At 47.8% G+C, this 27,047-nt stretch overlaps 1 protein-coding gene across 3 annotated transcripts in view; it reads right to left on the reverse strand.

Annotated features, from left to right (window-relative positions):
* ELL (elongation factor for RNA polymerase II) overlaps positions 1-27,047 on the reverse strand; it is an 869,801-nt gene that overhangs the window by 732,631 nt on the left and 110,123 nt on the right. For all 3 annotated transcript variants that reach the window (XM_069649283.1, XM_069649285.1, XM_069649284.1), the window contains one exon: positions 1,750-1,913. In XM_069649283.1, coding sequence (XP_069505384.1) covers positions 1,750-1,913 — 164 coding nt within the window. The remainder of the gene's footprint in view (positions 1-1,749; positions 1,914-27,047) is intronic.

The following is a 27,047-nucleotide window of genomic DNA, read 5'->3' on the forward strand; positions in this document are numbered from 1 at the left end:
AGCTTCATAGGGCTAACACGATTAGCTGTACAAAGAAATGTGGTGTCCATGGTCAATATGAGACAGACTTACATAAACCATGAAATGAGTGGTAACTCAGAGCATGTACCTAGAACAAGAGTAGATGGCACGGATATATGCAATTTCTTCGAATATATTTCACCTAATTGAGATTTCACTGAATCCATTTCACTGAAAAACGAAATCTACTTATTTCAATGTGGGGGGAGGGGGTGGGAGACTGTCACCCCCCCTTCACACCCCATTTCACAATCCTCCCTACCCTAACCCCACACCGATTATGCATTCATTACACATATAACATTTCTCTTACCATTTTTGGTGAAATCTCATTAGGTGAAATGGTATTCTAAGAAATGCACAGTAACGAGGTGGCACCCTGCTTAGTTGCTTCTACATAGGAATGGAAACTTCCTGGAGCTGTATCAAAAATGCGGATGTTTAGGCTCAGTAACAGTCACTAGACCACATGTACTTACTTTCACGTAAAAGAAATGGGTAAACACCTGCTTTCAGTGTAAACTGGCATGACAACAAAAAGGGTCAGAATTCAAGTAGCGTTTACTGCAAGTGCCTTGTTTGTTGCAGTATCACGCCATGCATAGCAGTCTTCTTGTGGCAGTCTACACTATGCAGCAGTTACTGTGCTGCTCATCTTACGACATGCCCCTTCCTTCGCTGCCACAGCTTCCCCACAAGCCCAGGTCCGTTGCTGTTCTTGGCCTGCCTATCCTGAAGAGTGGAGCCCCCTCCTTCAACCGCTGTGTTTTCGGCCATCACTAAACACATAAGTGGAGACACATCCCTTCGAGCCTCCTCTTGTTTGCCATCTTTCGGAACCCTAATCTCATGTAACCGTTGCCCACGTCTATTGCCAGCTGCTCCTGTGTGCATTACCTAGATGGCAGTGCAGACATAGAAGCACTATGTGCCTGCACCAGACTCTCAAAGCAATTGCTGCTTGGGAGAGACATGCTACAGAGCTATGCATTATGCTGCCTCAGAGACCACTTATTAGGAGGAAAGCAATCCAAAGTAGGAATTGAAGTATATGTGTTGTACTGATCCTGGGCAAACACTAAACATGTTAAGTTTAAGCGCTTTGGCGTAAGGCGCTTTATAAATCAATAAATACAAATACAAGTTCTTGCATTCTACACAAATGCATCAGTGTATTAAATATTACTTGCCAGGTATTCAAAGGCTAGAACTTGCAACTCTAGGCCCAGGTGTGCTGTTGAATGCAAAATATCCACAAATTAACCTCATGTTTAATTTCTGATAGGGAATGCCCAGGATATTACCCGAGCCCTCTGTTATAGATCGATCTAGTGGTAAAACTGCCTATGGTGAAACCAGAGGTGCTAGGATGCAATTCCAGAATCACCCATCGACTGATTTATGCAATCCTATGCAAATCTAAAGTAACTGGGCTTTTACCTTGGTTCCTTACCTACAAAAATAAGACCTCTTACAAACTACCCACCAGTACTAAAATGGAAATGTACAATGTTCATTCCAAAGGCCATTAAACCTGTAGGTCCATTTAGTCCTGCCTTTGGACTACATTTTTTGCCAGGATCAAAAGACCATCACTGAATTAGATACTATCCTACCAAGACACCAGGATGTCAAGATGTCAATACATACAATGACGTTTATCAGCCCACTACAGTACCAAACAGGAGACTGTTTGGAGCGTAGTAAAAATTTTAATACACTTCTTACCTACATATCTGCCACCAGGCTTGATTACTATTGCACTGCGGCTCCGCGTCTCCTCTTCTGCTTGTGCCATGCTTTGCCTTGCTTTCTGGTAAGAGTCATCAGTAGCGCATATAGTAATTTTATCCTGTATGCTACCAAGACAGTCCAACTGAATGGTTCCATTGCTGTAAAAAAAACAATAAAAAAAAAAAGAAATTCAATTAAGATCTCAATCAGAAACAATATGCGAAAGAGAAACTTTTCCCCCAGTATATGTACATTTTCCAGTCATCCCATCACTTGGTACTCTTAACATCAGATTGTGCTCTTACCCCTTACCTCCTAGCCCAAGATAAGAGTCGCATTTCTCCTATTCTCATTTTAACAGAACCTGTGTGTGAGCTCCCTCCAGTTCATTAACGCTTGTACCCTAATTCGCCACCATTTATAATTGAAAAGCCTTTGCTTTCAGTTGCTTTATTTACGCTGCAACATACCAAAATATAGCGCCTTCTCAGAATTCTCTATCAAGATACAGGTTAGATTTTCATTTCTAAATCTCTCCACTGCGAGACCCCTCCCAGCACTTTTTGCTGGACTTGGGGATTCCTTTTCCATGCTCACAACCGTTTTCCCCACTCACCCTTTTTTTAAACCTCGTTTTATGGGTGACATTTTGCCGACTCTCCATAGTGTATTTTTACCAGGTTACTCACCGTAGTGACCACCTTACTCCTAGTCCATAGTCCCCTTTCCTCCATACTTATGGGACATCTCTCCGTCCTGTGGGACGGGACCGGAGCACTTTTGTAAAAAGCATCCACATTTTTTCCAGAAATGTGTCCCTCCTCTCTTTCCTGAGCGGGGCCCAGCAGGCGGCCGTAACCCGGCCCACCTTGGCTCCGCGCATCGCCCATCAGTCCTTTTCTATCGCAGGGTCCAAGACCCATTAGCAATAACAGAGGAACCTTATTAGAGGGGACGGCGGGCGTATGGAGGAAAGGGGACTATGGATAGGAGTAAGGTGGTCACTACGGTGAGTAACCTGGTAATACTCCTACGTCCCGTCCCCTTTCCTCCATACTTATGGGAGATTGCAGTAGTCCAGGTCAATTGAAGGAGTATGGTGTCGAAAGGTGCTTGGGTGCACCAGTTAAATGTGCAGCTGATGTAATTGCATTTTAGCATTAGGTGTGGTGGTATTTGTATCGGTTCAATGTGTGAAGTCTGACGGTTGGACACCAAGACTGGGTTCTGGCTGCCTTAGGCCTGTGGGACGCTTATGTTTGCAGCTAGGCTGGTTTTTCGTGGGGTATAGCTGCGTTCTTGTAGAATGATTGTGTTTATGGTATAGTATTTGTATGTGAGCAGCTAGGCCGAATTGATCGAGGGGTGTAGCTGCACTCTAATTGTGTGATGGTGTAGAGTAGAGAGTAAGCATAATGAGATGATATGATTGTTCATTCACACAACGATCAAACACAATGGGATCGAACAAGGCAAAACGCAAGGACACTCCAACAGGCCATGAACAGCAAGGATGTGAAGACAAGCCACTTTACTTGGTCTAGCGAGACCCGGTCAGTGCAAGTGCCAAGACACAGACAGGAGGGAACTTTGCACGAGGACTGGGAGGGTAGGGCACAAGTGACATCACAGGGGACCAGGGGGTTGGGGTATGCAACAACAGCATGGAGGGACCAGAGGGGGCTGGGTGCAGGGACACATCATGGGGACCAGAGGCGCTGGGGGTGCACAGTGAAATCAAGGGGGATTAGGGGGGCTGGGGGCACACATCGATAACACGGAACACGAGAGAGGCACAGCGATATCTTAGGAGGACCATGGTGGAGCTGGGGGCACATGGCGACATCGAGGGGAGCCAAAGGGTCTGAGCACACAGTGACATCAGGGGGACCATGGGCTTAAGGGGTGCAGTGACGAGACAGTCTATCAAGGGGAGGAGGGAGGAGAGGCTGGGATGGGTAGGCGGTACCCCGTGGATACTACAGAGCGGATCTAGGAGGAAGAGGTCTCCCCCCTCCTCCCCCCGAACGGTAGATCAAGAATGCGCCCCTGAACGTCTGGGTTGAATTTTGTTGCCCGGAGCCAGGCTGAGCGCCTCATGTCCCTGGCAATGCAGTTGGCACGGCCGAGGTATCGATATGCGCCACTGTGGATTCCATGAGGTCATGCGCCACGAGCTTGGCCTCTGCTAGCCCCGCCTTAAAGCGTGAATTGGGAGGGGAGTTCTGGGAGGAAGTCAGCAATTTCCCACCATAACCGTTGGTTGGCGGCAGCCAGCATGGCATCTGCATTGGCCTGACGCAGGTGCAAGGAGGCGTTGGAGTAGATCTTCTTGCCGTAAGCCTCCAAGATCATCTTCTCCTTGCCTTGCAGCGCCGCAGAGGCGGCAGCTGAGGAAGGCCGAGGCTTGGAGTAAAGTGACGCCGCAGTGATCACTGAAGAGTGTGGCTGAGGATGGGTCGAGCGCAAGAGTATCCCCCTCCATCTACCTGTACTTGGCGTCCAGGCATCGGTTGACCGGGTGGACTGCGTGGGGCTTGAGCCAACCCTTCTTGGCCAGGGAGACTACATCGGTTTGCAGTGGAATCCCCGTGCTGGCAGACTTGTGAGGACTTCAGCCAGAACCCCCTCTGCCGGCTGTTTGACCTCGAGCTGAGGGAGGCCTAGGTACTCGGCCAGGCTAGCAAGACGTTCATGGAAGCCCTGGCTGAGGATGGAGTGTCCGGATCTTCCTCCTCGTCCATGTCCTGTGGAGCTGGAGGATCTTGTGGAGGAGGGGTAGATGGCGCCGGATGTCCTTTGACTTGGCCCGGATGAGCCAGTCGTTGAGGTAAGGATACACATGAATTCCATGTAGTCGCAAATGGGCCGCCACCAAAGCCAGACACTTCGTAAATACTCTGGTCGCCAACTTCAGTCCGAAGGGGACAGCCTTGAACTGGTAGGGTTTCCCTTGTACAACAAAGCGCAGGATCTTGTGTTAGGCAAAGTTTGTATGCAGGATGAGCCAGTCGTTGAGGTAAGGATACACATGAATTCCATGTAGTCGCAAATGGGCCGCCACCAAAGCCAGACACTTCGTAAATACTCTGGTCGCCAACTTCAGTCCGAAGGGGACAGCCTTGAACTGGTAGGGTTTCCCTTGTACAACAAAGCGCAGGATCTTGTGTTAGGCAAAGTTTGTATGCAGTACCCTTTGGGACCACTACACACAACTAGGACCACAGGTGTAAGCAAACCAACCTTTGGTATAAGTATGTACTACACAGTTTTGGAAGCAGAGCTGAGCAGTGAGGCTTATCTCAAGAGGGGAATGTGAGAAATAATGTTACACAGAGGTCTACAATCACAAGTATTCAAATAAACTTTTACACTCAAGGTTTCTTTGATAAATACTTATTAAATCATCGGTCAGTTATAAAACATTCATAAGAAGGAGGCAATATAACCACACACAAATATACTTCAATACTATTTAAGAATACTTTTCAAGAAGAGTAAAAAGGCAAAGGTTATTAGAACATGAAAGGTTACAATTATTCTTAGTGCAAATATTTTGAGTTCACCAGAAGAGTCAATTCAATTCAATAGGCTAGGCCAAAGTCAATGGGCTAAAGTCTTGGATAGGATAAAGCGGTTCTGGTACGTAAACTGTAAAGTCTCTGCACAAGTTCTTGGAAGTAGTTTGTAAAAAGAAGAATCATATGTTGGGTCACAAGCTGATTAGGCCTGCAAGTTGCTAAAGTTTCAAGCCCGATTTGCATTTGGTTTTTCCCCTTTGGTAATGGCTTGGCAGGCTGAAAAACAATGGTCTGGAGGGTTGCCCAGAGCTTTGCCCGTGGTTATGATTAATTCAAAACCTTCCACCCATCACATTTCTGTTTTGCTACACGAGTATCCAGACATAGGATACCAAGTAACCCCTCCAGCACTCTATAGGAAGATAGGATGTGCTGGGTCTAGGAATTTAAAAGACTTGTAAAGTCAATTTCACTTTACTTACTCTGGGAAACAGTAGTTTATCACAGAGAAGGTATTTAAACCTTGGGAAAGCCTGAAAAGGTTTCCCTGTGCCACTGCACTGAGGGTGCTTTGTGACACAAATGAAAAGATGATGCCTATGGAGTTGGTTAGACTCCATAACCAAAGAAAACAAGAGTAAAACACATTTCAAAATACATGAGAGAGTGGGAAAAACGGTCACACTCTCTCCAGGAAAGAAATCAAGTCCCAAAATCCAGCAAAGTTGCTGGGGGTCTCTAAGGTGAAGGGAATTAGCACATTTATGAGAATTCTCCCCAACACATTGCAATGTTTTTACATGAATGCGACGTGAAGTACACGTCATCCAGATCCAACGAGGACAGTCTCCCACCTCCAGTTAACCGAGCATATGCTGCAACGTGACCATCCTGAATTTTGAGGGACTTAATGAAATTCTTGCGCTGTATATCGAGAATGGGTCTCCAGCCCCCGGTCTTCTTTCTTGCCAGAAAGTATCTTGAGTAAACTCCAGAGCCCCGGAGTCGATTCAGAACCAGCTCCATCGCCCCTTTTCTTAACATGGCCCTAATTTCCAGCAGCAGCTGAGAAATGTGTTTGTTCCTGCCGGGCCACTGGTGGTATTCGCGGACATTCGCTGAAACTCCAAAGTGTCTCAGTGGAAGAGAGCGTCCAGCACCCATCGATCGGCGGAGATACGCTGATGAAGTTTGCCAGCCGGCATCCCACTAGAGTGCAGGGGTGGAGGGTTGAGGGGAGGGGGGCCTGACGTCATGGCCGGTTCAGTCCGGCTTGAAGGCCGGTGCGCCGCCCTGGGAGCCTCGAAGATGGCGCCCACCTCCGAAGGCCTTGGAACGACCCCTGCAGGCTTCCTGGGTCATGGAACGGCAGTAAGAGGCCAATCTACAGCCAAAAATCTTCGAGCACCTCCCTTCCTGAGGGACGAAAGGACGGAGCTGTTGCAGCATGCCCAGGGCACGGGCCGTGTCGGCTTTGATGTCTTGAAGAGATTCGTCGACTGACTTGCCGAAAAGATTGTCCCCGAACGGCATGTCCAAGACCCTCATCTGGACCCCTTGTCTGGAGTTGGTGGCCTTCAGCCAACCACGACGACAGTGGCAAAACCTGTTTCACATCTTGTAGTACCCTATGTCCGCAATGTCCAGGGCAACAGTGATGGCATGGCCTGACGCCACCTAACCTTCCTGAAGGATCTCCATTGCCTCTACCCGCTTGCCCTCGAGGAAGAAATCCAGGATCGGAGCCATCTTGTACCATAGCTCCCGGTCGTACCTGGCCAGGATCGCTAAGGCGTTGGCAGCCTTAAACGTCTTCGCCACAGAGAAAATGACCTTCCGCCCCATGGCGTCCCATTTCTTTCCCTCACCATCCGGGGGAACAGAGGTTGACGAGTTGGAGGACTTCTTCCTTGCCGCAGCTGAGACCACCGAGTGGTTGCAACTGCAGACATTTGGCTGCAAACTCCGGCACTCAATATTTCTTTTCTAGCTGGTCCCTCTTTGCCAGGGCTGAGGAGGGGTTCTTCAGAAGTGCCAGCCACTCATCCCACACGTCATCCAGGAGCGGTACCGAAAGCATGGTCTTCCTTTTTGCCTCCCGGCGTTAGTACAGGAAGCCTTCCTTTTTCTTCTCTTCTGGGGTGAGTTGAAAAAGTTACAGCACACAGGCAATCATTGAGTGGAAGAAACCCACTTCGTCCGGCGGAGAAGCCCTAGGTGGCGGAGAGAGTCCACCGTCGTCTGTGTCCGTTCCCGTTTCCATGCCCCTATGGAGGGGGCGCAGTGACGGTTGGAGTGGAGTTGTAGGGTGCCTCCTCCTTTTCTTCGGTGGTGGTGGCCCCGGTGTCAACGGGGTTGTCACCGGCGGTGGTGGCCCCAGTGTCAACGGGGTCGTCACTGGCGGAGTCGCTGGTGGTGCCGTCGGCATCCTCTTCTGAATCTCAGACACCAGTGTATGGAGGGTTGAGAGGATATCCTGCGACAGATTTCTGGGAGGTGCCTGGGGGACAGGGTCGCTGGGCCCAGCACCTATGTTGTTGCCCCCTACCTCATCACTGCCTCCGGCGGGCAACTATTCTCGTCGTCGCTATTCTCCGGGATGGAGTGGAGAGAAACAATGTCTTCATCGGACGAAGAAATATCCGTGCCCTGTAGCTCTTCCACACCCCCTCCCCTCTTCATGTCCTGAGGAGTCTGCTTTGGGCTCAGGTCCGGCATACTCCTCTCCAGAGTCTTTGCCACTGGTTTGGCTGAAGATTCCCTACGGGGGGGGGGGGAGGGAGAGCCACCCTGACCGCCACTGGGGTACCCTGGACCGGGTCAGCCCCTTTCAGCTCCGAGAGGGCGGCAGCAGAGGACGTCTTGGCCTGGATCACCTGGGCCTTAGCTGACAAGACAGACACCTAGTCCTGCTTGGCCTTCTCTGGTTTCTCTCGCAGCTTCCATGGGGAAGCTGACTTTACCTTTGATGAAGAGCAGTAGCGATGGCTGGAGATGGAGGCTGATGGAGACTAACAACGCGCCCTAACCGTCGCGGTACCCACTTGCTCAGCGAGCCCGGTGGAAGTGGACTTGCGCTGCTTGGCCTCGTCTTAGGCACCCATGGGTGGAGCACCCGCAAAGGACTTAGAAGCCCGCTCTGGCTGGCTGGATCCAGATGAGGAATGCCCCTGTGGACCACACGGGGTAGAGGCCCTGGCCTTGAGCCACGTCACCAGTCGGATGTGCCGGTCCATCGTGCGCTTGGAGAAGCCACGGCAGATCTCACAATCTTCTTCCTTGTGCATTGGGTGTAGATAATACAGGCACTAGGAATGCTAGTATGAAAACATTCCGCAAGCCGCAGCTGGTGCAGAGCTTGAAGAGGAAAGCTCTGTCCTTCTCCTCCAACATGATCCGGCACGGTGTAGGCCTGACTTAAAGAAAACACTTTGATTTTTGCCCTTGAGAGGCGATGAGATGCCAAAAAACTGATCCCTGTTAATCGGAAGGATAAATGATGGGTCACACAGGCTCAATTGAACAAAAACAGTTTTCCTAGCCAAAAAAGCACAAAAAACGCAGACAGCTCAAAGAGCGAAACACGAGGACTCCCCCCAACACTTGAACGTGTGGTAAAAATCTGTAAATGGCTGCCAGAGGAGGGGCTTGTGGACAGGGCAGTCATTGGCTGGGGCAGTATGACACAGAGCTCAATGATTGCTTTATAAGAGAAAGACTGTTTATAAACGAAAGTGAAACTGTTTCTTTTACAGAGGATTCCCGGCCTAACGAAGGTGAATATTCATGGGCATGTGAAGCCATGCCAGACCACATGCTGGAGAAATAGGAGTATCTAGTCACGTCCGCTCCTCTTGCAGTCCATATTGCAGGCACAATCGTGTGGTTCCTGTCAACAGTGAAACCAGAGGAAGTCGGGGGGCTGACGGGGGTGGCAAGGGCCCGAAACAAAAGCTGATGCAAAGGAAAATATTAATGTGCACCCCCGATGTGAAGCTGCAACCAAGCTGTCCCTGGTCCACGCAGTTCCCAGCTTTACACGTGCAATTTTGCTGTGCCAGCAGTATCTATCAACACAACCCTCTTAGAGATAGAGATACTTACCTGGAGAGTTTTGGGATTATACCAACTGCACAGGCAGAGCAGTAGTGCTTCTTGTCGCGATCTACACAGAGGGTGCCAAAGGCGAGTGCCCACATTGTGAAGCGGGACCCAGGGCAACTCTGAGCCCCAAATTGCAAACACTCCCTGTCGCAAGTCCACCCTGGCAGATTGTTTGTTTGTTTTTATTATTTATAATGTGCAAGCGTACCCGGGGGTATTAGGGCGCAGCATTTAAGACATTTCAAAGCTTGGTTACAAAACACAGAAAATACATGATATAAAAATAGGTACATAGTGTTATATACAAATCAGCAGTCATTATAGGATCGTAATAAACAAGTAAGCAAGAAAGGCACACGTGGTTACAATGTGTGCGGGTAGCGCCGGGCATTTCATTGTCTTAATGGGACTCCAATTTCAGCCAGGAGACAACCTTGGATCGGAAGTTCCGATAGGGTAGGTCTGCTCTAATGTTTGGAGGCAGCGAGTTCCAGAGCTTGGCAGCTTTAACCGGGAAACTGTTACCCCCTATGGTGGCCCGTTTGTAATGGGGAACAGAAACAGTCTTTGTATATAGTTCTGACTGGTCTTAGGGAGGGTTGTCTGTGGAATCTGTTGATCAGGTAGATTGGGGTAGCATTGTTAAGGGACTTGTGAGTGATGCCGTTTTTAAGATAATTTTATCTCTAGTGGAGAGCCAGTTCTGTTGGCTGAATCCTGTAATGTGCTCTCTTCTGGAAATGCCCAGAGCTGCTCTGAGGGTGTTGTTCTGGAGGGGTGGTAATTTACTGGTGGTGGCCTTGGTGGACCCCAAGTACATGGCATTGCAATAGTCGAGGCGAGACAATATGAGGGCTCTGGCAAGTGTCAGGCAGCTGGAATTCGACAGGAAAGGTCTGGCTGCGCGGATTAATTTACACGTATATGCTGTGGCGGATGCCAGAGAGCTCACTTGTCTTTTGAGGGAAAAGGTAGAGTCTAGGTAGAATCCCATTGTTTTGACCTCCTGTCCGACTTTGATGTTGTTCCCGTCAATCATGAAGGAATTATAGGCAGGGCCTAGTTTCTTTATACTGAATGTGGTACCTAAGATGATGAGCTCTGTTTTATCATCATTCAGGCATAGTCCATGAGTGGCCATCCATGCATGGATGATGATGTACACCCTATTTAGCAAGGCCAAATCCTTTTCATAATCTCCTGAAAGCGGAAGGAGGGTCTGAGTATCATCTGCATAGTTAGTGTAGGTGATAACAAGATGATCCAAATCATCGAAAAGGGGCTTGGTAAATATGTTGTATAGTGTGGGGGAGACACAGGAGCCCTGAAGAAGACCGCAGGTGATGGGTATAGGTTCAGCTGCCGCTGTGGGAGAAAAGACCCTCATAGTCCTACCATTAAGGAAGGCTGCGATCCAGATGATGGCTTCAGTGGAAAAGTGAGCTGAGGTGTGGAGGTGTGAGCATAGGATAGAGTGATCAACCAAATCGAAAGCTGCAGATAGGTCGAGGAGGAGGAGTATGGCCGCTTGCCCATTGTCTCTGAGCAGATCGATCTGTGCTTTCAGGTCAATGAGAGCAGTTTCGGTCCCATGTTGTGGACGGAATCCAGATTGTCTAGATCCTAGAAGGTTGTGTTCTTCCAGGTGCTTCTGTATTTGTACATAGGCAACCTTGTCCAGAATTTTTAGTAAAAAGGGAACAGTCGTTATAGGACGGTAGTTTGTAGGTATGGCGGTGTCAAGTGTGGGTTTTTTCAGTAGTACCCAGGATTGTTTTAGGTTAGTAGGGATGGATCCCGAAATGAAGGAGGCATTTATCAATTTTGTGATGAAAGGGGAGAGATCACAGGCAGCATCTTTAATGAGCTGTGCAGGGCACAGATCGCCCTGGCAGTTGGATGGTTTCAGGGACAGGATAATTTTTTCAACTTCCAATATGTTGACTTGAGAGAACTGAAAGCGGCTGGGGTCTATGGGCATGGGTTTATCTGGAATTTGTGAGTTAAGTGTGTCATTCAGGGTGGCTCTTTTGCTGGAGATTTTGCTTTGAAGAGTCACAATTTTATTCGCTAGGGCACTTTGTATTTCTGAGCAGCAGTTTTTATCTTTGATGCACGTGTCAAGTGGTGCTATGGGGGTTTCTATTTCTTTGAGGATGGAAAAAAGTTCTTTTATGTTGGATTTAGCTTTGGCTATACGAGAGTCAAAGGAAGCTCGTTTGGCCAGGTAGATTTCATTTTTGTAAAGTGCAGCTAGTTTAGAGAATTTGGTTTTGTTGGAGATTGAAGGGGATTTTTTTCCAAATGGCCTCACGGTTTCTTTTTTGCTGCCTTAGATTTTTGAGGCATGGTGTGTACCATTTGTTGAGGTGCGTCTTTGGTTTACTGGATGTAAGTTTAAGGGGGGCGATGCGGTCCAGCGAGGTGGCCATAATCTTATTATATTCTTCGACTAGGGACTCGGGATCCAGGTTGTCAGGAAGTGTGGGAAGTAGGTTGGGGATAAGTCTTTCTACTGTCATGTTCTTCTTGTTTCTAGTGAGAGTGGGTGGGGACTTAGTGATGGTGTAGGTGAGGGTCTGTTGGTGGAAAGCATGAATGATACCAGGTGGTGGTCAGTCCAGGCTAAAGGTGAAGTATTTATGATATTCACTAGGCAGTTGTAGTCAGCCACCCAATCGAGTGTTCTGCCTTTTGCGTGCGTAGGTGTTGAGCATCTTTGCACAAAGCCTAGTTCAGTGAGAGTGTTGGCTATGGCGCTGGCGCAATGGTCATCCGGGTCATTATAGCCCAGGTGGAAGTCTCCTAATGTGAGAGCTTGAGTGGAACTTTTAAGGTTGTTAGATAGAATAGAGTTAAGGTCTTCCTCAAAGGTGCCGATGGGGCCTGGTGGGCGGTAGATCAGGTAGATGTTGAGAGTTTGGGTGTTAGAGAGTGGTAGTTTAACTGCTAGTGTTTCACAGGAGAGGGCATCAGTAGAGGTAGCTAGTCTCATGGCGAGACTGCACTGATGGATGATGGCGACACCACCTCCTCTGGAATTGGGGCGGGCTTGTCGTAAAATAGAATAATTATCTGGGACTGCCAGCATAAGCATGGGGCCCGCTGCTGGGCCAGAATAAAGTTGTTCAGAAACAGTTCAGTTCCCAGATGATCGGGATGAGGGACAAAGCAAACGCTGAGTACTTGCTGCCACGCCCAGTCCGATCTGTATGTCCGCTGTAAACAACTATCCTGCCAGATTAAAAGTGCAACCAGTTGCTTTTATGTTCCGGTACTTTGACAGGATAGAGTCCCCATGTGCAACATTCGAATCACAATATGTCAAGATATGCAAGGAAAGCAGGCTTCTCCTTTAGCAGTGGAGGAGAGAGTTGCAAACACGTCCTCAGGCTGCGGCTGCCATATTGGAATACCTTACCTTCATTTTACACCATATTTTTCTTCTTTTTTAAAATAGTTTCACAGGATCACAGAGCAGGTCATCCTCAAGATGAGGAATTCCCAATTAGCCATGCACTACAAAAGTGGGGGCCGAGGAGGGCAAACCAAGTAACTTTAAAAAATAAATAACTTCCATCTGCAAGCTTATCAGGTTTGAATATACCCACTGACTGGCCCCATTACTGGCTATGGCTTTTGGTCTCACCATAAAGATTCTAAGAGCTATACTAAATGGTTGTGCTTTAACATCTTTGGCAAACCCAAATATACCACTGATTGCTTGCTAAATTTAAGCGCTGCTTAATTAATGTGTTTCGCACCTTTCAGATTTGAGTTAAAGTTACCCCAAAATAATCATAAGACGTACACGTTTTAATAAGCTCATCACTAGCCTTAATGGTAATTTCTGGCATTGCCTCCCTGCTTGGCACACCATTAATGCTAATTTTGAAGCATTAACCGACAAGTCTAGTTTCCCAATGTAGTCAACATATGTTGTAATGAGGCAACGAAGGGGTTTTGAGGGGTTCTAACAATTAGAATTGAGTCGTCCGCAATTACAATACAGGGTTGGACAAGATTCCGAATCACAGTATTTCAGCTGTGCATTTTGCCAATTGATGTCAATAATTTATATAATGAGAAAAATAGCAAACCATTTCAACATCTGTACATCCAGACAGTGTATATAGAAAAGTTAGGTATAAGAAAATGGTCGACCGTTAGAGACTCTAGTGCGGCTCCTTAGACCGTTCTGGGAGACATATGCACGCCATATGTTGGAAGACAAAATGTCATTACTTACTGGATTTCTTTGTTTCTACGTTTTCTCTTTCTATGGACTTCATCGCATAACATGATCATAGATTGGCTTTGGTAAAAGTTGGTTTCCCTTGGACTTAAGTATGTGAAAAGGGTAGGACTGGAAAATGCAAGGCAAGGTCTTTTAAACCCACTTGATTGCATAAACTGGTTAGGTAAAGTATGGACAAAGAACCAGTCCTAGCCCAAATGCAAACATGATAGGAGGGGTTCAAACGCCCCTAATCAGAACACATTTGAGGGGGACTAGTCATGGGATGTGGCTAACAAGAGGTTTATATCAAAGGAGGACTACATGTGAATGAAAGGGTTTGTGTTTGCAGATGGTGGAATATTCTGCCGGAACACCTAGTGGTTTCCTGAGTTTTTGGATCTAGCAACTAACTAGTGACCCGTTCGGTCAGGTTAGAGGGGTCAGTTTTTTTATAGATATAGAATGGCTAGATTTTGTCTTGCAAGTCAACCTGCCATCACGGGGTTGCTTTGAAACACAATTTACTTGCTGTATAAGCTCCTAACAAATGCATAAAAATAAATCACTTGAACCCTACACATATTAGGGAGTCTTTAAAGGCAAGATGGGAAGTGTATTGCCTTACAAGTCAAGATATTGCACTTCAAAATGAATGAGCCACTGAGCAGTCTCAAGGAACACTGACCATTCAGTTCCCCTATAAATACCGGATGACAAACCAACATAGCTAATAAGTGGCACTGACAACATTTTTCAAAGAATCAGGCAGGCTATAAAACACTGATGGGAGACAGTGTCCTTGGAAATTAATTTAGGGGAGAACCTAGGATGAGTAGTAAAATTAATTTATATTTATGGATGATAAAGAAGGGGTCCTGCACTGACAATGCTTGTAATTCGCGAACTCTTCTTATGGAGGTAATAGCCACAAAGAAGGCAGTCTTGATGTCAGGTGTTTAAGACTTGACTTATGCATAGGCTCGGATGGGTGCCCCATGAACTTTGCGAGTACTACATTGAGATCCCATCCTGTTGGTGGGTTTGAAAGTGGAGGGTAGAGTCTTTTTACTCCCTCCATGAATGCCTTAATGACTGAAATTTTCCACCACGATACCTTACTTTGAGAGGTGGTATATGCTGAGAACGTCGCCAGGTGAACTTTTATGGAGTTGAATATTAACCCCAAATCTAACAAGTGAGCATATAATTTAGAATGTGTGATGGAGTACATTCTATGGAGTTTATTTGTTTAGACTGGCACCAAATTACTAATCTCCTCCACTTGTCGAAATAACAGTGTCTACTGTTTGGTTTTCGTGCCTCCTTGAGGATATCCATACACCGCTGTGGAAGATTAAGATATCCAAACTCTATGACTTCAGGAGCCATGCTGCCAAGTTCAATTGAGTGTGGTTGAGGGTGCACTGTTGTCCCTCCATGTTGGGTTAACAGGTTGGTTAGACACAGGAGTTTGATGGGATTGCATATTGCCAGTTTGCGCAGATGTGGATACCACGGTTGTCACGTGTCATCTGTTCTCTGTGAATCTTGTTCACTATTCTGCTCATTAATGGAATCGGGGAGGGGGGGACCTTAAGCAAATTTCCCCAACCATTTCATCCATAGGGCGGTCCCCTTGGAGTCTGGCTGGGGGAAACTGGACGCAAAGTCGGGGCATTGCTGGTTTTCTCCTTTAGCGAACAAGTCTAGTGTGGGGTAAACCCATTGAGAAAAGGTAGGGTCTACGACACTTGGGTCTAGTTGCTACTCGTGTTCCCCTGGTACTGGATCTCTGCTTAAAGAGTCTGCCAGAGTGTTGAGTACCCCTGGAACGTGTTGAGAGGATAGGGATATTCCCCCATCTGAGTGCCATTTCCATATTTTCTGTGCCAACTTGGACAGATTTGGAGAGTGTGTGCCCCCCCGTTTGTTGGTATAGAACATTGCAGTGGTGGTTTCTGTTAGAATCTGAACCGACTGGTTCGCCAGTTGCACCTCAAATGCTTTAGGTGCTTTGAGTACTGCTAGTAGTTCCGACAGGTTGATGTGGTGCTGTGCCATGATGCAAGTCCACAGACCATGTGCTGTGTGGTGAAGGTAATGAGCCCCTCAACCAGAGAGGGATGTGTCTGTTGTAACGATAGTTTGCGCTTCCGGATCGTGGAAGGGTTTTACCTTTAACATGTTTTCTCTTGACCACCAGTGTAAGTTCTGAACTAGTGTTGGCGAAACGACCACTAGATCGTCCCACTGACCACTTGTCTGAGACCACTGTTTGGCCAACCACACCTGCATCGGTCGCATGTGCAGATGTGCGTGTGGGATTAGATATAAGCACAATGCCATCCTGCCAAACAAATACGCTCATCTGGAGACAGGCTTGATACTGGGGTATTTGCCGAACCATGTTTTGAACCCTTTCCATGGATGAAAAGGCCAAGTTTGCTCGTGTCTAAGACAACTCCTAGGAACTGTTTTGTTATGTTTGGTACGAGACTGGACTTTTTCTCGTTTATGGAGAAACCCAATTGGAAGAGAAGGTTTATGGTGCTTTGCGTGTTTTGTTTGCAAAGATGGTGTTTCTCCTGTGATCAGCCAGTCATCCAGGTACTTTGCCTCCATGCGCAGGTGCGCCACCACCACCGCCAGTACCATGGTGAATACCCTTGGAGCAGAAGCTATTCCAAAGGGTAGCACCTTGAATTGGTAGTGCTGGTTTGCTACATTGAACCGCAAGAGTTCTTTTGTGCACTGGAAACATTGAAATATGAGAATAGGCATCTTTCATATCCAGTGTAGCCATGTAATCACCCCCGCTTTAGCACGGGGATTACTTCTTGTAGCGTTGTCATGCAGAAATTTTGTGGCTTTACATAAGTGTTCGCAGGGCTTAAGTACAATACTGGGCGCATAGTTAGATTTCTTTTTGGCACAATGAAGTATGTTGAAGAAATGCCAATGTTTACCTCGTTGGATGGCACAATCTCGATGGCGTCTTTGAGAAGCAGCACGTTGACTTCTTCCATCCGGATGAGTTGTTCTTCCTTTGGCGCAGGGGATGGTTTTTCGAGGAGCTCCACACAACCTCCTGCTACTTTTGATAGCACCCACTTGTCTGTGGTTATTCCCTCCCATGCGTGGGTGAAGTGTGAAATCCGTCTCCCTACCGTGGAGGCTTGGAAGGGAACCTAGCAGGCTGTCATTGTTTGGGAGGTGTTCTTCCACCTCTAGATGTGGAGGCTCTCCCCCGGCCGTGGGATCTGCGCTGGCCTCTTGGGTAACCTTGGGGCGCTTGACCCTGGTTGTTCCATGATGAATTTTGGCTTTGTCCGTATCCAGAGTCTCTGAGAATTTTGGCCACGAAAACGGCAAACATTGTTCCCGCCCCTCTGGCCAGGTTGTTTATTAGTCAGTTGCCTAAAGGATTTGAGGGCATCATTCCTCTTTGGCTGATTTCAGAGCGTCCTCTACCGCTTTGCCGAAGAGCACGGTCGGTTCCACTGGCATGTTGAGTAACTTTGCCTGGGTCTCGAGTGTAAAGCCAGACTGGCGTAGCCAAGCGTGGCGCTCGATAATGGTTCCTTCAGCAATAATATGGCCTGCATTATCTGCAGCATCCAGATTGTTCTTGAGAATGCAGCTGGCAGTGGCCTTGCCCTCCACTGCAACTAGGGGAAGTTTAGACTTTAAAAGGCTCTGGAGCAGAGTCAATGAGGGCAGAAATCTCATCCCATGTATGGCAATGCTAGCTCACCAACAGTATGAAATTGTTGGCGATTCTAGTTTGAAACGCTGCCGAAGTCGCAACTTTCCTTCCCATTGTGTAGAGCTTCTTGCTCTCCTTATCTGGGGGAGTCTCTGAAGAGGCTAGTGTTGTACCAGCCCTTTTTCGGGTAGTTGTGACAACAAACAAATCTGGCTTAAGTTGCCCCCTAATATATAAAGGGTCAGATGGCGCTGGCCAGAAATGTTTTTCTACCCGCTGGATTACTGCCCATGTTTGATTGGGCGTTTCCAGTGAAGGTTGCATTCTTCTCTGGACAGACTAAGATGGGGATTAACTAGATGGCAGCCTTTTTGTCTCCCGGGATATTTTAGACAAAATCTTTGTCTTGCTGAGTCTCCTGTGTTTAAATACCGAAGTGCTCAGCTGCCTTGATTAGTATGTCGTTGAATAGGGGCCAATTATCTACCGGAGAATCGGGCACTGGGGAATCCTGTTGAATTGGTGAAGACATGGTATACACCTCCCCCTCTTCATCATCGTCATCATCATCACCATCATCATAGTATTGATCAGAGTGTGGGTAGTCCTCATTATCCCCTTCAGTGTCTGTGTAAATGGCATAAAGCTCAGTTGACGTACAAGACCTCTTAGTTGGTGGCTGGGATGAGGCCAGGGGCTGGGGAGTGGAAGTCAGGGGCTGAGAGCCAGAAACCAGAGTAGTAGGCGGTGTAATTTGGAACTTTGAGTTTTTCTCGAAAAAAATTGCAAAAAAAATTAATTCTTGACATTACCCCATCTATGTCCTCTGCAGTCCATTGAGGAGTAGGGTCTTGTTCTAAGGGTGTATGTGTGGCTAAGCCTGAATTCCTTAATGCCTGAGCCAGGGAAACTTCTTCAGGTACAGCTTCTTTGGAAGGGGTAGATTTTACCTTCTGATACTTCGAAGGGGCAGACCTGTCCTTTTGAGACTTTTCTTTGTGATTTGAATGTTTAGAGGAAGAATTTTTGAACTGGGTAGCCTTAACAATGCTCTCAGGGACATGTGTTTTAATCAGGTGAGATAACCCAGTGCGTTTTACCGATTTCGATGAAGGCGGTTGACTTTCAGCAGTGGGTAGTACCTCTGCCTCGTCACCCAACGATCAGCGTTCGGTCAATGTTTTACGGGCGGTGTCTTTCAGTTTCCGGGGCCGGTCATGGGCGAATGGGATCTTGAATGCCTACGGGAGAGTGAATCTACAGATTTCCCCCTAGATGCCTTATCTGGGTGTTTGGTCGACGGCGTGGACTTGTCGCCTCGGGATGTGGCTTTATTGGCGTCTGAAAGGGCAGTGCTCTTCCCGCTGGTTGTCGACCCCATAACAGTACAGCCATTTGGGGACCTGCACTCGGCAACTTTGTTGTAACCAGTCGTCCTCGCCGTCCAAAAAGATGGAGACGCTGCAAGCTCGACAGTGCCCTTCGTTGCGGTTAAGACAGAGGCTACACACCCTCCGTCTGTCAATCCACTGGGGCATAATTTGAAAGGTGTTCTTATCCAGGTTTGGGAAAGGCAGCCACGCGAGAAAGGGCCTAGGCCCGGTGGGCCTTCCAAGGCCGAAAGAGTCCATTGAATCTTGACTTCGTCCGACGACGCTGTCTTGTCTTTTCCACCAAGTCGATGATTTGTCGACGTCGGAAGGAAAAGAACAGAAAGAGTAAATATATTTAAACTTATCACCAAAGGGTGTCAGCCGAAATTTGAACTCTGCGAGAAGCGACCACTCAGGATGGCGGAAAAATAACAATCTGAGGGACCTTGACGCGTGAAAGGACCATGGGTACAGTGTACGTCACACTGGGAATAGTATTACTGGCACGCCCCGTTGACGTCCCTTTTCGAGTATCGAAAATATCAACTGTAAAACTCTGCAGCTTCCACTAGATGTCAGCCTATGCATAGTATGTGATGAGATCCAAGCAGATTCTACAAGCATCAGAAATATAGAGCTTCTTGCTCTCCTTATCTGGGGGAGTCTCTGAAAAGGCTAGTGGTGTACCAGCCCTTTTTTGGGTAGTTGTGACAAACAAATCCGTTTAAGTTGCCCCCTAATATATAAAGGGTCAGATGGCGCTGGCCAGAAACGTTTTTCTACCCGCGGGATTACTGCCCATGTTTGATTGGGCGTTTCCAGTGATGGTTGCATTCTTCTCTGGACAGACTAAGACGGGGATTAACTGGATGTTACATATAAATAACATTCATTACTCACCGTAATAGCATTTCTGATGATTGTATCTGCTAAGAGTCACATGCTGTGCATATAGTCCAAATGTTCTGAGACAGTTTGGATAGCCCTGGACAGTGTGTGCCCCTCTGTTTGTTCAGGTAATAAATGGCCGCGGGGCTGTCCGCTAGGACCAGCATTGTCTTTCCCTGCAACTGTGTCTAAAAAGCCTTCAGTGCTTTGAACACCGCTAGCAGCTCCAACAGGTCTATGTGGTTGGATGCTACTGCTGGGGACCAAATGATGTGCGCCGTCTGCTGAAGAGGTGAGGGGGGGGGGACACCCCCCCACCCTGTGAGAGCTGCCCCCATAGTGAGAGTGGCTTCGGCTGCGGGTGTAGTGAAGGTTTTCCCTCGACCACCACTGCAGAGAGAGAACGAGGACTGCCGAGACAATCACTTGTTCATCCCATTGTCTGCTGGCCTGACACCACTGGCTGCTGAGCCATGCTTGCATGGGGCAAATGCGCAAATGTGCATGTGTGACCAAATAACTGTAAGATGCCATCATTCCGAACAGTCGCATGGCTTTGGGTACTGTCACCTCTCGTTGGAGGGGAAGACGAGGCTGTCTGAATTAGGGACCCTAGAAATAGCTGGTCTTGGCAGGGGTCTAGGCTGGATTTCATCTCGTTTATGGAGAATTCCAGACTCAAGAGTAGGTCCATCATCCTTTGGGTGTTTGACAGGCATGTTCTGTAAGAATCCCCCGTTATGAGCCAGTCGTCGAGGTAAGAATAAACTGGGATGGATTGCCTGCGCAGGTGAGCTGCTGCTACTGCCAGTACCTTTGTAAATACCCTTGGGGCTGAGGCAATGCCAAAGGGAAGGACCTTGAACTAATAGTGTTTGTTCTCTATCATGAACCTTAGGTATTTTCTGCGTGCCGGCAACATCGAACTATGAATGTATGCATCTTTCATGTCCAGTGTTGCCATGTAATTCCCCCCGTGTTAGAGTGATTACCTCTTGCAGCGTTATCATTCGAAACTTGTGGTTTAACAAACTCACTGGGCGAAAGCCTAGAATAGATTGCATGGTGCGATCCTTTTTGGGTCCAAGGGAGCACACTGAATAAATACCCTTGTTTACCTGTAGAACGGGGACGACTTCGATTGTGCCATTTTCCTGCAGGATCTCCCTCTTTTGCTGCAGGATTTTCAGGTGTTCCGGTGTCAGACGCCTGGACTGGGTGTCTGAATCGAGGTGGTTGGCTGAACTCTATGCAATAACCGTGGGCAACGGTCTTGAGCACCCATTGGTCTGTGGTAATCCCCTCCCATGCATGTAAGAATGAGGTTACACATCCCCTGACCGGGCAGGCATGGGAGGGGACCTGGATCTGAGAGTAATTTCTAATTGGAGGCCAGGGAGCCTCTAGGGGTGGCACTCCGACCCCTTCCTTTGCCACAGCGCTTTCCTCTAGGCGGAAACTGGTTTGAGGCAGCTGACCCCTGTCCTGAGTACCATGTGTCACCCGTTCCGTATTGGTTGTGGGGAACATGGGTAGAATTGTCTGGTATCTGGTTTAAAGATTTCAAAGTCTCATGTTCTTTTTTTCACAGGTTCAAGCTTCTCACCTACAGCTTTACCAAACATCAGTTTGTTGATGAGACGCTTGTGTTTCTGGCTTGAACCCCGAGTTCTTTAACCATGCGTGCCTCTTAAAAAAGGTACCTTGGGCCAGAGGCCTCCCTGCTGTCTCTGCAGCATCTCGGGTGTCCTTAAGGATATGATTTACCTGCCTCCCTTCCCCTTCCCTCCCCTCTAACACAACCGCGAGCAAACGTGATCGTACTGGTTCAGGGACCTCCTGCAGGCCCTCCTGGAGCAGGTTTCAGTGAACATCGCAATAGCTGGCCAACAGAGTGGTATGGTTTACAATCCTGGTGGAATAGTCTGCCGCAGTAGTGACACTTTCCAATGGCATACCGTTTTTTGCAGTCCTTGTCCACCGGTGCCTCACCTGTGGACCTGTGGACAAGGGTACCCCCACCCTTTTTGCTAGTTGTGGACAACGAGGTAATCTGGAGTGGCATGTCCCCAAATGTGGGGAGGGGTGAAAAAGTTTCTCCAGCCGTGGGTTCACAGTCCTTGTTTGTGATGCTGTCAGTAAAGAAGGGGTGATAGGTCTTTTAATGGAGTTTAGTAAAGGTATAGCCCGACTGATAGGTGGCTTCTCCTTCAGAATATCTTCCGCAAAGTCTTGCACTGCTTCTTGCATGGCAATTTGGAAAGGTTCGGCCGCTTTTTTCAGAATGGCATTAAAAGCATTATTCTGGTCATCTATAGGAGATGCCCGTCTAATAGGTGAAGATGTGGGAGGATCCATACATATTGTGTCTGGGGTATTGATAGATGACAGCCACGGTGGGTAATCCACTGGTGCCCCCCCCCCCCCCTCCAATCTGGGGTCTGGTCAGTGAGGTCCTCAAAGGGATCATCTTCCTGCAAAAAAAAGGGTCCCGAGGAACCTTTTCCTGATCTGTCAAATCAAACACCTCTTCATGAAGAGGACAGGAAGTCCTCTGAAATGTTGACAGTGGAGTAAAGGTCCTCCTCACAAGGCCTTTTAGGTATGGTGTACCCTTCTGAAAAGTCTACAAATTTTGCAAGCCTGTTCATACACCCCTCAAACATACCCTTGGTCCATAAGGAGGACCCAGGGGGGTCTAGACGGGGAATGCGCTCCTCTTGGGGGATCTACCTGCTTAGACAGTCGACATTTTTCTGAGAGGGTCTTAGACCGTGGATGGGCGGCCTCAGAATAATCTTCCTGCCTTCCTCGGCGTGTAGACATGTCTTTCGACCTGTCTTTGGGCTTATTGGCCGCTGAAACAATCTTTGCAAGATTCTCGGCATCTCTGGGAGGGGTTTTGGCTGTTCTAGTGGCTTCGCCGTAGTTTGACGCTGCCAGCACTTTTTGTCAGCGCGCTCCCTTGACTGACTTACGAATTTTGATGGCAACGCCCATATCAGTGGAATGCCCAGATGCATGACGCTTACAAGGTTGCGGGGAGGCCTGCCGACCCTGTGGATCGGCGGGTTCTGTCGAAGAAAACAGCGTACCAGCTGGCGTCTTGGACCATCCCGAGGAATCCGTCAAGGCAACACGGGGGTGGGTGGGTTGTGTCTTTAGCCTTGTGTGAAGTGGGTGTGTCCCTATCACCGGGAAGTACACTACCCATAGCAGAGCAGTCAGTCTGCCTGCCGGGGACGGATGGCTCAGAGCGTGGGCACTCCGATGATCAGTCAGTGGCATCCGTATTGGAGCCACGGCAGTCGCTCAACTCCTCGTCACTCTCAGCACCTGTGGTGGCGAGGCAGCTACCCTCGACCTGCATCATGGCGTAGGCCACCCATCTTTTAACTCAACGCTCTTTAATCGTCTTAGGACACAAGAGCCTACAAGACCGACGGGGCGCCTCGTGGCGATCACTAGGGAGACACTTATTGCATCTCCGGTGCGTGTCCTTCCAAGGGTACTTGCCCTTACAACAAGGACAAAATTTAAAAAGGTGTCCTGTCCATAGCTCTGGTTTATAGTGACAGCAAAACCAGAGAGAAGGACATACATTCTTGTAAAGAAATAGAAACCCCCAGATCACACTCTCCCTAATCTATAGGCCGGCCTGAATGTCCAGCCACGCGGATGGAATAAAAATAACAATCCGAGGGACCTCAATGCGTGAGGGATTTTGGGTACCCTACATATCACGTTAGGGATAGTGTTACAGGCACACCCATGTCGACGTCCCATTTCGATCCTCGAAAGACAAGATGTAATACTCTGCAATTACCACTAGATGTCGGACTATATGCACAGCATGCGATTCTAAGCAGATTCACAAGCATCAGAAATAATACATTACTCACCGTAAATCGTATTTATGATGCTTGCATCTGCTTAGATTCACATGCTATGCATAGGTCGACATCTAGTGGAAGCTGCAGAGTATTACAGTGGTGTTTTCGAAACTCGAAAAGGGATGTCGAGAGGGCATGGCAGTAATACTATCCCTAGTGTGACGTCTACTGTACCCATGATCCTTCACGCATCAAGGTCACTCAAGATTGTTTTGTTTCTAACATAAGGTAGCATGAAGTGTAGCACGAGTACAGGTGTATTAAAGGATATATTCATCTGAGAAGCTCATAACATACATGTACTTTCTCTCCAGGGGGAGGAAGGGTGGGCCCATGTGAATCTAAGCAGATACAAGCATTAGAAATAAGATTACGGTGAGTAATGTATCCCTTCTGAAGCTTGTGGAATCTGCTTAGATCACATTCAATGCATAGATTAGCGAGCAGTGTTAGGTGGTGGGTTGTGAGAAGGTCCAGCAGCAAATAGATGTTTTAGAACCGCTTGTTCCACCTGTGCATCTTCTTTGGAATGAGTGTTAATGCAGTAATGCTGAGTGAAAATATGTACTGAGCTCCATGACACTGCTTTGCAAATGGTGTCTAGCAGGACATTTGTGATAAAGGCCAAAGTAGCTCCTGTACCCCTTGTGGAGTGAGCACTTGGTGTGAAAGGCAGTGTTTTGCTTGATGAGTAACAGCGCTGTATGCATCCGACTATCCACCTGGAGATGGCATTCTTGGAAATGCGGTATCCTCCTCTGCCTGTTGCTACGGGGACAAACAGTTGATCTGTTTTCCTCAGTGTTCTTGTCTTGTTTACATAGTAAAGGACCACCCCCTTACATCGAGTGTATGGAGTTTCTGCTCAGCTGAACTTGTTGGATTCTGGAAAAAGTCTAGTAGCTCTATGGATTGGTTCATGTGAAATTTGGAAATTAACTTGGGTGAAAACCTATGGTGTGTACATAAAACCAATTTGTCCTTTTGTATGACAAAGAATGGGTCCTGCACTGACAATGCTTACAGTTCACCAACTCTTATGGAAGTTAATAGCCACTAAGAAGGCAGTCTTGTACGTCAGGTGTTTAAGACTTATGAATGGGCTCAAAGGGGGTCCCATGAGCTTTGCGAGTACTACATTGAGATTCCAGTCTGGCGGTGGGTTTGAAATTAGAGGTTGGAGTCTCTTTAGTCCCTCTATGAACGCCTTAATGACTGGAACTTTCCACCACAATACTTTACTCTGAGAGGTGGTGTAAGCTGATAAAGCCGCCAGGTGGACCTTTTTAGAGTTAAATACTAACCCTGAGTCTAACAAGTTGAGCATGTGTGTGATGGAGTACAGTCTTTTTGTTTAGACTGGCACCAAATTACAAATCTCCTCCTTGTCGAAATAACAGTGTCTGTATTTGGTTTACAAGCCTCCTTGAGGATATCCATACACTGTTGTGGTAGATTTAGATGTCCAAACTCTATGACCTCAGGGGCCATGCTGCCAAGTTCATGGAGTGAGGTTGAGGAAGTACCGTTCTTCCCCTGTGTTCGGTTTCATGGGATTGCATAGCGCCAGTTTACACAGATGTGGATACCATGGCGGTCTTGCCCACATGGGAGTAACTCAGATGAGCGTCACCTGCTCTCTGTGAATCTTGTTCACCAGCATGCTCATTAGCGGAGTTGGGGAAAAGCGTAAGCAAATTTCCCTGACCAGCTCATCCATATAGGGTGTTCCCCTTGGAGTCTGGTTGGGGGAAACTTTGACGCGAAATCTGGGCATTGCTTGTTTCCTCTTGTAAAAAACAAGTCTAGTGTGGGATAACCCCACTGTGAAAAGATGTGGTCTACTACATGTGTGTGCAACTGCCACTTGTGGTGTTCTTGTAGGGGGATCTCTGCTCAGTGAGTCTGCTAGAGTGTGGAGTACCCCAGGAACGTGTTGGGAAGATAGGAACATCCCCCGCCTGAGTGCCCATGTCCATATTTTCCTGTGCTAGCTTGGACAGATTTTGAGAATGTGTACTCCACTGCTTGTTGATGCAGAACATTGCAGTGGTGCTGTCGTGGAGGCTCTGTACCGAATGATTTGTCAGCTGTGCTTCGAATGCTTGAAGCGCTTTGAATACTGCCAGAAGTACCAGCAGGTTGATGTGGTTCTGTGCCGTGATGCGAGTCCACAGACCATGTGCTGTATGATGAAGGTGATGTGCCCCCCCCCACCCAGAGAGTGACTCGTCTGTCGTAACTACCGCTTGCACTGACAGATCGTGGAAGGGTTTTCCCATTCAACAGATTTTCCCTTGTCCACCAGTGAAGACTTTATACTAGTGTTGGCAAAACGACCACTAGATCGTCCCACTGACCGCTTGCCTGAGAACACTTTCGCCAACCACTCCTGCATGGGGCGCATGCGCAGACGTGCGTGTGGGACCAGGTGAATGCAAGATGCCATCATGCTGAGCAAATCCATTGCTTTGCGTATGCTTATCTGGTGATCGGCTTAATACTGAGGTATTTGCAGTAGCATGTTCTGAACTCTTTCCTTTGATGGAAAGACTAACCCTTCTTACTAACCCTTCTTCCATGTTTATGACAGCTCTAGAAACCGTTTGGTTGTACTTGGAACAAGGCTTGATTTTGCTCTTGTTTATTGAGAAGCACAATTGGAAGAGAAGGTTTATGGTTCTTTGGAGTGTTTAGCCTGCAAAGTTGAGGCGATTATCCTTTAATCAGCCAGTTGTCTAAGTAGGGGTACACTGGGATTGCCTCCCTGCGCAGGTGCGCTGCCACAACCGCCAGTACTTTGGTGACTACCCTTGGAGCAGATGGTATTGCGAAGGGTAGCACCTTGAATTGGTAGTGCTGGTTTGTTATCTTGAAAACGCAAGTGTCTTCTGTCCGCTGGAAACATTGAAATGCAATATGAAAATCTTGCATATCCAATGTTGCCATGTTGTCCCCCCGCTTTACCAGAGGGATTACTTCCTGTAGCGTGGTCATGCGGACCTTTTGTGGCTTGACATAGGTGTTTGCAGGGCGTAGGTCTAATACTGGGCAAATTGTTAGATTTTTGGCACAAGGAATTAAGTTGAATAGATACCCTTGTTTACCTGGTTCGTTGGGACTATTTCTATGGCGTCCTTGAGTAACAGCATTGCGACTTCCTCAAGAAGGATACGTTGTTCATCCTTCGTGGTTGTTCTTCGACGCGGGGTGCGTTTGAGGGTCGCTGAAGTAGCTCTACGCAATACCGCCTACTACAGTTGATGGCACCCACTTGTCCGAGGCGATTCCCTCCCATGTGTGGGTGGAATGTGTAGTACGCCCTCCTAATGGAGAGGCATGGGAGGAAACCTGAAGCAGGTGGTCATTGTTTAAGAGGTGTAGCCCCACCTCTGGAGGTCTATACCTCCCCGGCCACGAGGACGCTGGCTTCTCTGAATACTTTGCAAGGCTTGCCCAGATCGTTTCCCCAGGATGAGCCCAGACTTTGAACATAACCTGAAGCTTGGACCTCGAAATAGACGAAAATTACTTCCGCCTCTTTGGCCTGGTGGCTTGTTAGCTAGC

Source organism: Ambystoma mexicanum, chromosome 1p, assembly GCF_040938575.1.
Source record: "Ambystoma mexicanum isolate Mex_15411 chromosome 1p, UKY_AmexF1_1, whole genome shotgun sequence".
NCBI lineage: Eukaryota > Metazoa > Chordata > Amphibia > Caudata > Ambystomatidae > Ambystoma > Ambystoma mexicanum.